At 50.8% G+C, this 12,734-nt stretch overlaps 1 protein-coding gene across 2 annotated transcripts in view; it reads right to left on the bottom strand.

Annotated features, from left to right (window-relative positions):
• The window catches only part of dscaml1 (Down syndrome cell adhesion molecule like 1), a 703,857-nt gene that overhangs the window by 106,173 nt on the left and 584,950 nt on the right, over positions 1-12,734 (bottom strand). For both annotated transcript variants that reach the window (XM_085967838.1, XM_085967839.1), the window contains one exon: positions 7,111-7,250. In XM_085967838.1, the coding sequence (XP_085823964.1) occupies positions 7,111-7,250 (140 nt within the window). The remainder of the gene's footprint in view (positions 1-7,110; positions 7,251-12,734) is intronic.

Genomic DNA, 12,734 nt, shown 5'->3' with positions numbered 1-12,734 from the left:
CAAGAGGCGGTATAGGCCGTTAAGGTCCTTAACAAGCACTAAATTGCCTCTATAATGCCATTTTGATAGGCCTTTGTGATTTTAACCCTTTTCCCATGTGAAACACGCCTGTTCTGAAACACGACGGTGAAACCTGGTGGGAGCACAATTGGATTGCTGACCATCAGCTGCAGCTCAACCATTAAAGAGGAGATTTGATCAGCCATCATTTGCAGGTGGCAGGACTTTGTTGTCTCAGGTCTGGGGGAACTTTTAGAAGGCATAACCACAGCTGTGGAAGTTTGGAGCCTGACACCCATCTCCAGTGTGACCTCCTGGGAAACCCCTCTCACCACCTTGACTGAGCGCTTCCTCAACTGAGGCATATACCAGAAGCATGGGAGCCATTTATTTCCTTCCCTTCTGGACATTAGATGAGGACGAAGACCAGCCGCGGCACCAGCAGAACCATGAACAACAGCAGCGCCAACAACAGGAACGCCAAGCTGCTGCTCACCCACCTGAAGCTGCACAGGCCAGAAGGGGCCAGTGCATGGAAGCCAAGCGGCGCAAGTGATACCCCCCAAACAGAGTCTACAGACACAGGGTCAGCTACCTCAACATGTCTGAGCAGCAGTGCCAAAGGCAGCTCCGACTTTCGCGAGAGGTAGTGGGTGACATCTGCGCAATGTTGCAACAAGACCTGGAGCCCAGAGGACCAGGTGGACAACCCTTACCAGTGGCCGTCAAAGTCACCACCGCACTCAACTTTTTTGCCTCAGGCTCATTCCAGGGATCAGCAGCAGACATCAGCAGCATCTCCCAGGCAGCCGCACACACTTGCCTCACGCAGGTAACCGATGCCCTCTTTGCCATTGCGCACAATCACATCCATTTCACCAAGGATCAAGCAAGTCACGGCGCGTGCGGTTGGATTAGCTAATCTGGCAGGCTTTCCAAGGGTGCAGGGCATTGTTGGCTGCACACATGTAGCCCTTAAGGCACCCCATCGCAATCCAGGTATTTTTGTCAACCGCAAGGGCTTCCACTCCCTTAACATTCAGCTGGTGTGTGACCACAAGAAGGAAATTCTGCATGTTTGTGCCAAGTACCCTGGCAGTTGCCATGACTCCTTCATACTGCGCCAGTCTAGTGTGCCTCCGCTATTCAGTCCGCCAGACCAACATAACGGATGGCTACTTGGAGACAAGGGCTATCCCCTGAAGACATGGCTAATGACGCCGTTGAGGAGCCCATCCAACGAAGCTGAGGAGAGCTACAAATACAGCCACATGTCCACCAGAGCCATTTGCTGAAGATGCGCTTCAGATGCCTGGATAGATCAGGTGGAGCCCTACAGTACTCAGCAGCCAGGGTCTCCAGAATTGTCGTGGTTTGCTGTGCACTTCACAACATGGCACAGCGTCGTGGCTTGCAGATTCCTGAGGACCAAGTGGCTCGTCACATAGCCTCCTCAGATGAGGAGGAAGAGGAGGAGGAGAGTGAAAACGAACATCTTGCAGAGGCCCATCAACCAGCGGCAGCAGTACGCGAGAACATTGCTGCCCGGGATGCAAGGGACGCAGTCATCTTGGCCAGATTTGCTTAGCCTAGCCAATCAAGCACTTTGGCCTCGCAGATTCTTACCTAAGCATCGACAATGGCCAAGAACCAGCGGATTCCTAGCAATTTGACTGCCATACTGACAATTGCAAGTAATCCTAAGCCCTCAATGTGGAAGTCCCACTCGCGAAATGACACATGCCACAACTACAGCAGTAGCCATCAGATTTTTTATTTACAGGAATCATCTGATGGCTTTTTAACATAAAACATCAAATTTCACCCAAGTGACTACCCTTGTGACTATTTGTGCAGCATCTTTCTCTTACGCGTGCTCCTACGTGGTGCTTCCCCTGTGGCTTCAGCAGATGTGGAGGCCCCTTGCTCACTTTCCTGCTGCTCCTGTCTCGACACCTTTGGCAGGCGTCCTCTGGGGTTGCGAACCTGTGAGGGCTCGGCAACAGTCTGCTGCTCCTGCGGCTGTGCAGGGGTTGAGACGCCAATCTCAGTTGGGTGTGGACTCTGGTGGGGCTCTGACCGAGGGCTCTGCAGTGGCATGGAAGTGTGAGCGCTTGGAGAGGAGCCCCCACTTCCTTGATGTCTGCCACCAACTTCCCTCTCATGGGTCAGGTCCCCCTCAGCGCTTGCAAGTGGCTTGAGAGCACCTTGCTACATATTAGGGGGGCCATGGGGACCTGTATCTGCACTGGCAGTCCTGCTCAGAAGGACTTCCATGAAGGTCTGGTTTCTCTGTTCAATAGATGACCATCGCTCCTCCAGAGATGTCATTCTATTCAGAACACTCATCATGTTTTCTGCACTCTGGCGACTTATCACCTCCATGGAGGTTGCCATCTTTTCCATGGTGGTGCGTTCATGCGCCAATGACTCCACAAAGGCTCTGCTCATGTTTGCAATGGACTCCTCTATTCACTCCACACTCGCAGCGACCCTGGAGACAAAACCTGCCAGAGACTCCGGCATCTGTTCCTGGAGTTCCAGCACCGCTGATCTTATGGATGGACCCAGAGGCAGAGGGTCGACATGTAGCTGAGCCAAGCTGGCAGAGTCCTGCGCCCTCCGACTAGGACTCTCCACTGCTGTCCCTGTCTCCACAATCTGCTGATGCTCACTTGTGAGCTGTGATACACCAGGTGACAACACTACTCTATCTCGCGATGTTCCCTCCGAGGTGTGAATGTCTGCACTGGTGCTGGGTGCGGTGAATTCTGCTGACGCTGCGCCCTCAGAGGTTGCAGCTTCCTCTGAGGAGTCTTGAGGCTCATGCTCTTCCTCCTGGGTAGTGGGGACGGGTGCTTGCGATGGTCCTGTGAGGGAGTAAAGGAGTCAGAGATGTGAGGCCAAGGTTACATGCACATTGCATATTGCAGGTGATCATAAGTCCATCTGTTAGAGCTTCAGAATCATTATCAGCGACTCATGCAATGTCATTGAGAGAGATGGAAAACTATTCTGTCACCAGCTTGCTGTGATGCGCCCGTCTGTCCATCCCCCACTAGGGAATCTTCCTCTACTCCCCTGATCTCCAGGATCGCCTCCTCCCAGGGGGGGAGCTGGGCTACTGAGGGTGGCCCTCCTCCTGTCCTCGCTCTTTCCCTCTTATTGTGAGCTCTCTTTTCCTGCAATGAGGGAGACAAGTGGCGTTTGAGTGAGTGTAGAGAATCCATAGCATAGATGCTTAGAAGGAGACAAAGATGGAGTGAGGTGGCAAGACCACGGGCCCTCCCTGTGTGTTGTAAGTTGTAATTGCATCACAGTGATAGGGAGTGTGAGGGCTGCATAGTCGAATAGTTAGGTGAATGTGACCATAGAGAGAGAGGGAATGGGTAAGGGTGCATGGATGTCAGTGTCAAGTGGGATGTGGAGGAAGAGATTGCTAAAGCTGAGTGCTGGTGAGGAGAGGCAATGGGGATCAGATTGAGGGTGATGGGAAATTCATACTCACTTTTCCAGTGCGCAGAAGGTCATGAAACCTCTTCCTGCACTGAAGCCAGGTTCTGCGGGTTATCGACAAAGAGTTGACCTCCTCTGCCACCTGGATCCACACAGCCTTGGTTTGCTGGGGAGGCTTCTTCCTCCCTGAGGAAGGGAAGAGCACCTCTTTATTTGCTCTTGCTCCCTCTACTAAAGCCTGCAGGGCAACGTCATCAGAGCGGGGTGCAGACCTAGGTCTCTGGCTGGCCATTCTTCCTGCAGGTGCCTCTCACATGCAAGGGCAAAAGCTTGGCAGTCTGCAGAAGAAGCAAGGCTTGTTGCAGACCTTAAATGCAGCAGCAATGATGACGTCATCGGAGACGACTTTCAGACTGGAAAAACTCATTGGCCATGGGTTCCCACACGTTGGAACTCAATTGGCCACTTAAGTTAAAATGGCATCATTTTCCCACATCGATTTAGAATCGGGTGGCTAACACGAAATGCGGATTACACGACCCTAGCCCGCCCCAGTATCAAAATCCAGCCCATTAAGTTAGCATGCAGGTACAGCAAGTAATTAGGAAGGCAAAAGGAGTGTTGGCCTTTATTGCAAAGGGAATGGAGTATAAAAGTAGGGAAGTCCTGTTACAACTGTACAGGGCGTTGGTGAGAGTTTTGGTCTCCTTACTTAAGGAAGGATGTACTGTACTTGCATTGGAGGCCGTTCAGAGAAGGTTCATGAGGTTGATTCCGGAGATGAAGGGGTTGTCTTATGAAGAAAGGTTGAGCAGGTTGGGCCTATACTCGTTGGAGTTTAGAAGAATGAGAGGTGATCTTATTGAAACATATAAGATTCTGAAGGGGCTCGACAGGGTAGATGCAGGGAGGATGTTTCCCCTCGTGGGGGAATCTAGAACTAGGGGGCATAATTTCAGAATAAGGGGGCACCCATTTAAATCGGAAATGAGGAGGAGTTTCTTCTCTCAGAGGGTCGTGAATCTTTGGAATTCTCTTCCCCAGAGAGCTGTGGAGGCTGGGTCATTGAATATATTTAAGGTGGAGATAGACCTATATTTGAACGATAAGGGAGTCAAGGGTTATGGGGAGCGGGCAAGGGAAGTGGAGTTAAGGTCAAGATCAGATCAGCCATGATCTTATTGAATGGCGGAGCAGGCTCGAGGGGCCAAATGACCTACTTCTGCTTCTATTTCTTATGTTCTAAGACATGTGACCAAATGCTTGGCCAAAGAGGTAGGTTTTAAGGAGCGTCTTAAAGGAGGAGAGAGGTAGAGAGGTGAATTCCAGAGCTTAGGGCCGATTCAGCTGAAGGCACGGCCACCAATGGTGGTACATGCATTGGGAAACACCACGGGAATAGGGCATTTAGTTGCTTTCACACTTGCAAGGATATGGCACACTTGTGACACTGAAGACCGTACGCTCCTAACGTTAACAGGTTACGCTGTACTCAGTAACTCCACACACTGGGGAGGAGGTTCAATTTTCCTCGAGCCATCTTTTGTTTCTTAACTTGTCCCATTACCATCTCTTTTGGCCTTGCACCCTCTCTCCTGCCTTCCATCCTATCACAGACCTTCCCTTTTGTTCTTTCCTCCCCTCCCCCCTTTCTCTACCCCTGCACTTGCTTAAGAACCTGTTCCATCTCCAGCTTTTGCCAGGTCTGACGAAGGGTCATCGATCTGAAACGTTGGCTCTGTTTCTCTCGCTACAGATGCTGCCCTGACCTGCTGAGTATCTCCAGCATTTTCTGTTTTGATTTCAATTTTCCAAATGGTTCACGGAACTGGAAACCCGCCATATTGCTCCCTTGGGTAAAATGCGAACAGAATCAGGCGTTATTGGCTAGATTCCCCACTGCTTGCCCCCAAATGGGTGGAAATCTATCTGCTGCCAGGCGAACGTGGTGGAAGGTGAACGGACGTCACAGTCGAGGTCTCCGCGTCCCCATTAAGCCTCAGTCCACCCGCACACCACAGCTGGGCAACCTGCAAACATCTATGGCAAGACACTTTGCCAAGTAACGGTGCCCCGTTCAACATCACCACACTCTGCCTGCAGCACCGCAACCCAGATTTGGAAACAACAGTCACTGTTCCCAGAGGAGAGTGTAGGTTGTTGAAACAGCATCGATTAATCAGTTATAAATGAGCATACAGCCGTACTATCCTACTGAAGCATTCCTGGGGAAAGCAAAATATTTGCATTACAAAGACCACTCACTGATAATTACCACATCATTATTGGCACAATAATATACTACAGCATAATAAGGAGGTGCTTAACAATTTAACCATCCAATTTCAAATTTACTCTAATTCCCTCTGAGGTTTTACTGTGGATTATTTTTTGTTGCGTATTTCCGATTTTCCTAGGATTTGCTTGGCAGACTTTCTGTACATTTTCTTCATGGACAAAGTAAAATGGACAAGGACATTGCACCAGTGGTCCCAGTAAGAAATGGCGTGTTGTAAGGTTAGTGACTCACTGGAGAAGATTAGGTGAACAGGGAAGACCCATAGTGCAGGACACCATCAAGATTGAAAACAGCAAGAAAGAAAGACTTGCATTTACATAGCGCCTTTCACGACCTCAGGATGTCCCAAAGCGCTTTACAGCCAATGAAATACTTTGGAATTGTAGTCACTCTTGTAATGTAGGTGAAAAGGTATGCGCTCCATTTAAGACGAGAGGCGATAGTGAAGCAGAGAATCGCAATAGTTGTAGAAGGAGGAACTTTCATAGATAAGGGCTGGACTTGTGAGAGACAGTAAGGGACTGAGTCTTGGAAGGACTGACTAAAGTTCTAGAATTAAACGTTTCCCAATAAACATTTGATCTGCAATAACAGAGTGTGTCAGGACGAAGTTTGACTGGAAGGTTGAAGGATTATTAGGGGGAAAAATTCAGTATCGCCCCGTTTGGGGCGCCGTTATCGGCCGTGCGCAGAGTTTAGCGCCTGGCGCTAATTATCGCCTCTGATAGTAAACTTGGCTTTTATCGCCCCTGGAGGCGCTTCACACCTGTCTGAAGGCGCAAACACCTAGGAGTGAGGCGCTACCTCAGAGCGCTGGCGAAGCAAGGAAGGGCAAATCAAAATAAACCTGCAAAGTGCTGCTCAGTACTCAAAACTCCTTCACACAGCGTTGAATCTCTCCAGACGTCTCTCGCAGACTGCGTGGTGCAAAAATGTCACCGACAAAAAAAGGCAGGAAGCAGTCGCCTTTAAATAGCGCTCCCCCAGTCCCTTTCTGACTGCAAAACGCTCCCCTCAACCTGTCGTTGCTAGCGGCAGGCGGTAAGGCAGGGGGCGCCACTCAATATCCGGTCCGGGGCGCTAACGGGGCGTTGCGCACTCAACTGACGTCGCAATCTGCCGGCGCAGGAGATCGTGGCGGTAGTGTTTAGCGCCGCCGCAAAATGTCTAGCTAATTTCGCGAGCGGCACAAACATCGCCGCGCCCAGGCGCTAGTTGCTTTGCGCCCCAATTGGCGCCCTCTTAAGGCGCTAACGGGAGGCGCAAACAACTGAATTTTTCCCCCTTAGTGTCCTCAGGAGCACATTGCTGATTATTTAATGTCAATGGGGTGGAGGGGGGGAGTTGCTACTTACTGGCTGTCCTGACCCGGGACTCGAACAGAAGATGGTGTATTTGCGGATGATTCCATTTGGTTTGGTAGGGGGGAGCCAGGACACCACCACGCTGCTGGCAGAGGAGGGGACGGCTTTGATTCCCGCAGGAGGTCCTGGAACTGAAGCAAAGGGCAGACATAGTGTGAAATAAAGAAAAGCAGCTTTAATAACATTTAGTCAAGCTGCTTATTAATTCCTAGAACACGGTGCCACAAAAGTCTGCCTTTTTCATAAGTGTTTCATCTAACGCCCAAAACAAATTGAAAAGCATATTTGCCAAAGTTCGTATTGATTACTACTTGTTTTGACAGAGGCCGAAGCAGGCATTTCGTTATGTAAAAATTTAGAAAGAAATAGGCTCGATTTTAAAAATTTGAAAGAAGATATACAGGAAACTCGTTTAAACGGCACCTAAATATCCGGAATTCTCTATTAACTGGCAAAATTCTCACTCCGAAAACAACACCTCAATAACCGGCAATGTTGCCGAGTCCGAGTCTCCCGCGGTGGCCGAGTTAGTCAGTGGGGGTAGTTCTCCAAACTGCCACTACTCGGCCTCTTGGCGCTGTCGGAAGTCCGAACACCTCAATAACAGGAGTCTGACTCTCCCGCGCTGCCGGGAGTACCCAATTACTGTATACTGCACATTTGTTGATTTTTTAATTTTTGTTTGTTAAAAATAGCCTCGGTAGATAACCCTCTCCGTCATCCGGGATTTTTAATCAACCGGCACCATCCCGGTCCCGTCGGTGCTGGATACCAAAGAGTTTCCTGCAGTGGCTATCTATCAGCCTAAAACACAACGGCCTAGAAATTCAGTTGCCTTAGCGCCGCTTTTGAGGCGCTAGAGGGACTAGCGCCAGAGTTATGGCCAGTTTAAAAATTCCCTGGGGCCCTAAATCGGCGTTGCACCGGTAGCGCTGCGCCGGCACCGATGACGTCATCGGTGTGCGCAGCGTCCCGGTTGCCATGCCGACGGGCCCTAGCGCCGAAATTCAGTTGCGGCCGCCTCGCCCGTGGCAGCCGCAACTAAGACTCTGGCAACAGAGTCTTGCATGAGTTTGCGCCGGCGCATTAAAGGCCCCGCGGCGGCCGGCTGCTTTCCCGCCGGCTGCCTGCCCGCAGCTCCCTCCCCGGACTTCTCCCCCCCACCCCCCGGAACAGATGCAAGCCCGGCACTTGTCCGAGGTGCCGGGCTCATTTTTAGACAGATTTGCGCGGGCCGCGGCCGGGTGCAGGCAGCTCCTCCTTAACGGAAGGAGGAGGCCTGCACTTCCCGAGCCTGCCGCACCGCATCGGGTGCCGCAGCGCCGGAATTGCGGCGCGAAACGGCAGTTAGCGCCGATTTACCGCCGCAAAGACCCTTCAGTAGCGCCGGCAGCCGTTTGGGCGCGGCCCTGCTGAATTTTTGGCGCGCGCAGGGGGACTTAGCGCCGGCACTAACTTCCGGCGCTAAAGCCCTGGCTAAGCCAAAACCCAATTTCTAGGCCAACGTATTATCACAAATACAGACAAGGGCAAACAGAATGTATTATTACAGAGGGCAAGGAAAAACATAGCAGTATTAAATATATTACAGAACACCGATTGTCCTTGTTAAAAACTCATTAATCTGCTGAATGAACAGGAACTCTGTGAGTAATCCTTGCATAGGAACAGGAGGAGGCCATTCAGCCCCCTCGGGCCTACTTTACCATTCAATAAGATCATGGTTGATCTGTACCTCAACTCCACTTACCCGCCTTTGCTCCATATCCCGTGGTACCCTCACCTAATGCAAATCCGTCCATCTCAGTCTTGAAAATTTCACTTGCCCCAGCATCCACAGCCTTTTGGGTGGGAGAGTTCCAGATTTCCACCAGCGTTAGTGTGTGCTTCCCGATTTCACTCCAGAATCGCCTAGCTCTAGTTTTAAGGCCATGTCCCCTTGTTCTGAATTCCCCAATAGAGGAAATAGCTTTGCTGCATCTACACTATCAAATCCCTTTATCATGTTAAACACCTCAATTAGATCACCTTCTAAACTCAAGGGAACCAAACTCAACCTATCCTCATAATTTAACCTTTTAAGCCCTGGTATGCTTCTGGTGACTCTGCACTGCACCCCCTCCAAGGCCAATATATCCATCCTGATATGCAATGCCCAAAACTGAACGCAGTACTCTAGCTGGGGCCTGACCAAGATTCTGCATTGCTCATGCATCAATTCTTCCCCATTGTATTCCAGCCCCCTTAAGATAAAGCCAACATTCCATTCTGCCAATCCCATTTACACCTCCTCTAGACCCATCTTTTGTTACTTTACTTGTCCCATTACCACCCCCCTTTTGCCTCGCACCATCATCCCTTTTGTCATTTAATCTCTCCTGCCTTCCACCCTATCACAGACCTTCCCTTCTGGTCTTTCCTCCCCTCCCCTCTTTCCCTGCTTAAAACCTGTTACAGCTCTAACTTCTTCCGGTTGTGGATGAAGGTCTTCGACCTGAAAGGTTAACTCTGTTTTATTCTCTCCACAGATGCTGCCTGACCTGCTGAGTATTTCCAGCATTTTCAGTTTTTATTCCATTAGGCTATTTGATCACTTTTTGTACCTGCACACTGGCCTTTGGTGATTCATGTACATGGACACCCAAACCCCTTACCCTGTGGAATAAACAGCAACTCTGTATAGTTACCCAGTGAAGAACCCCTATTCTGTTCAATAAACAGGAACTCCATATAGTGGGTAACTCTTACCAAGTTGAATAAATAAGGATAGTGAATAGCCTTAATCATATTGAATAGACAGAAACTCAGTTCAACCAGCAAAACAAATTCCTTGGCAGCTGCTTCATGAGTTAATAATAAAACACACAATTCATCTGTTGAGAAAGAGTGGAGTCCATCTCCATTAAATTCTTTCCTGTCATATATATTTAGAAACGTTTATTGGTTTTTAATGGCTGGACATCCTCAGACACATACAGCCAGCTTATCCTCGGAATACCTGACCGTACCATCGCATCTCTTCTTTAGAACTGCTGTCTTCAGCAAAGCTGGAACCTCCAGACAGATGGAGGAGCTCAGAACATTCCAGACCCATCGAATAGGACAAAGACATTAGACATCTTTCAAATTGGGTACAAATCATTCTCTTCTTACTGTCAGCCCTGCCAACACGGTAATATTACTCTGGTCTTACAGTCTCCAGAGTAAGACATTATGATGTGGGTCTGGGAAAAGGAGCATACACTCCAAGTGCATTTGTCTTATTTGCAAAGGGACAGCATTGTTAGAAAAAACTGTTTGCTTCAAAAAAATGTTGACTCGTTTATAAATACGTTGTGCAATGGCATAAATTGTGTCAGGATATGTCACCACCATGAAGCAGACACAGGCCTCGTCTGGTTCATCCTGCAAACAAAAAACCCCCCATTTGTCCAGCACTTTTTTCCCCATGCAGAAACTGAAACCCTTGTGCCAATTGGCACTTTTACTTTTCTTGCACAAGATCCCTGTGGTAAACCACTTTTATCGTTCACTATCGTTACACTATAGTTATCACTGTTGTATTGTTATCACTGTTCTCACTGTTGTATCACTATACGAGGTCGCCTCTTGTCGCGCTGTTATACCTGGGCTGACCACCTCCGACTCCGCCCATGGCTCCACCTACCTGCCCAGGTATAAAGGTAGTCGACTGGCTGGTATTCCTCCTTGTTGGACCCGATCACCCATGAGGGTGGGCTCTGTTATTTAGTCAATAAAAACCTTTAGTTACGTTCCTAACTCGTCGCTTTTTATTGGACGAATTGATAGGTATATCAATTTTATTGACTAAATTTTAAAGATGTCTACTACTGGCCAGCCAGAAGCCCTCCCAGAAGCACAGCCACAGCAGCTTTCAGACACCGGGCTACGCCAGCCACACCAGCCGGCTTGGCTGCAAGCCCTCAAACCACCGTACCTGGATCTAAACCCACAGGCAGCAAACTCAGCCCTCAACTTCAAACACTGGCTGGACTGCTTCGAATCCTACCTGGAAGAATCCGGCGTCCCTCAGGGATCCAAACTAAGAGTTCTGAACGCCCAAGCGAGCCCGAGAGTATACGTACTCATCCAGGACACGACTACATACGAGGCCGCTATCAACCTACTGAAACAGCAGTACCGGAGCCCGGTAAATTACATGTACACCAGGCACCTCCTAAGATCCCGCCCGCAACAGCCAGGAGAGTCTGTAGCTGAATTTTTACGGGCGCTAAGAGCACTCGGCAGGAACTGTGACTTTAAAGCGGTGACGGCTGTTGAAAATACGGAAGATAATATCCGCGATGCCTTTGTGAAAGGCCTACGGTCCGACTACTCACGGCAAAGACTGCTTGAAGCTAAAGACCTCGACCTGGACAAAGCTGAAGCCCTCGCTCTCTCCCTAGAGGTGGCCCATCAGGACCAGGAGACGTTTTCCAGGTACTGCTCGCGACCCTGGGACTCGGGCCTGACCCCTACCGCAATACCCTTCGCAGCGCCGCCCCCGGGACCTACCTCAGCGTCGGCGTCCCGGACCCGACCGGGACCGCCACCCCCGATACCGGCTCCGACATCGGGCACCCGCGATCGGGCCGCCGGCTGCTTCTTTTGCGGCCAGGAGAAGCACCCGAGGTCGCGCTGCCCAGCCAGGAACTCTACCTGCTCAACCTGCAGGAAGAAAGGCCACTTCTCTAAGGCCTGCAGAAGCGGATCTTCAGAGGCCAGCAGTGCCTCATGCGAACTGTGGGGGCGGCCATCTTCTTTCAAGGCAACTGAGGCCAGCATCCCCACACGTGAGTCATGGGGGTGGCCATCTTTGATCAAGGCAACCGACCCCAATAGTGCCTCATGTGAGTTATGGGGGCAGCCATCTTCTCCGCCATTTTGTCCTACCTCGTGGGAGACGCCATTTTACCCACCACGCCCGACTGCCACCGGGCCCCCGGACCCGACGACCGCCTCGCCCGCAGACGACAACGACTCGCTTACCTACACACTAGCCTCCGTCACTCTGGATCAAGCCCGCCCACACCACCTGTCCAAGTCGATGATGGACATCAAAGTAAACGGCCACGCCACGACCTGCCTGTTCGACAGCGGAAGCACGGAGAGCTTCATCCACCCAGACACGGTGAGCCACTACTCCCTCCGTCCTGCCAACGCGCAACCGAATCTCGATGGCATCGAGGTCCCACGCCACGGACATTAGCGGCTACTGCGTTGTGACCTTGTCGGTTAAGGGTACGGAGTATAAAAATTTTAAACTCCTCGTCCTCCCCCAGCTCTGCGCTGCCGTCCTACTAGGGCTGGACTTCCAATCCCACCTCCAAAGTGTAACCCTAGCATATGGTGGACCCCTCCCCCCACTCACAGTCGACAACCAGCGAATGTTAAACCGCCCACCGCGTAACACCTGCAGCCTATCCACCCTCAAGGTGCCGCCACCTTCCCTGTTCGCTAACCTCACCCCCGACTGCAAACCCGTCGCTACCAAGAGCAGGCGGTACAGCGCTGGGGACAGAGCCTTCATTAGCTCTGAGGTGCGGCGCCTCCTAAAAGAGGGCATTATCGAGGGGAGCAACAGCCCCTGGCGT

The sequence above is a fragment of the Somniosus microcephalus genome, chromosome 26, assembly GCF_052327205.1.
Source record: "Somniosus microcephalus isolate GS21.2 chromosome 26, FLI_Smic_1.0, whole genome shotgun sequence".
Lineage (NCBI taxonomy): Eukaryota > Metazoa > Chordata > Chondrichthyes > Squaliformes > Somniosidae > Somniosus > Somniosus microcephalus.
This window is presented reverse-complemented; position numbering and strand designations above follow the sequence as displayed.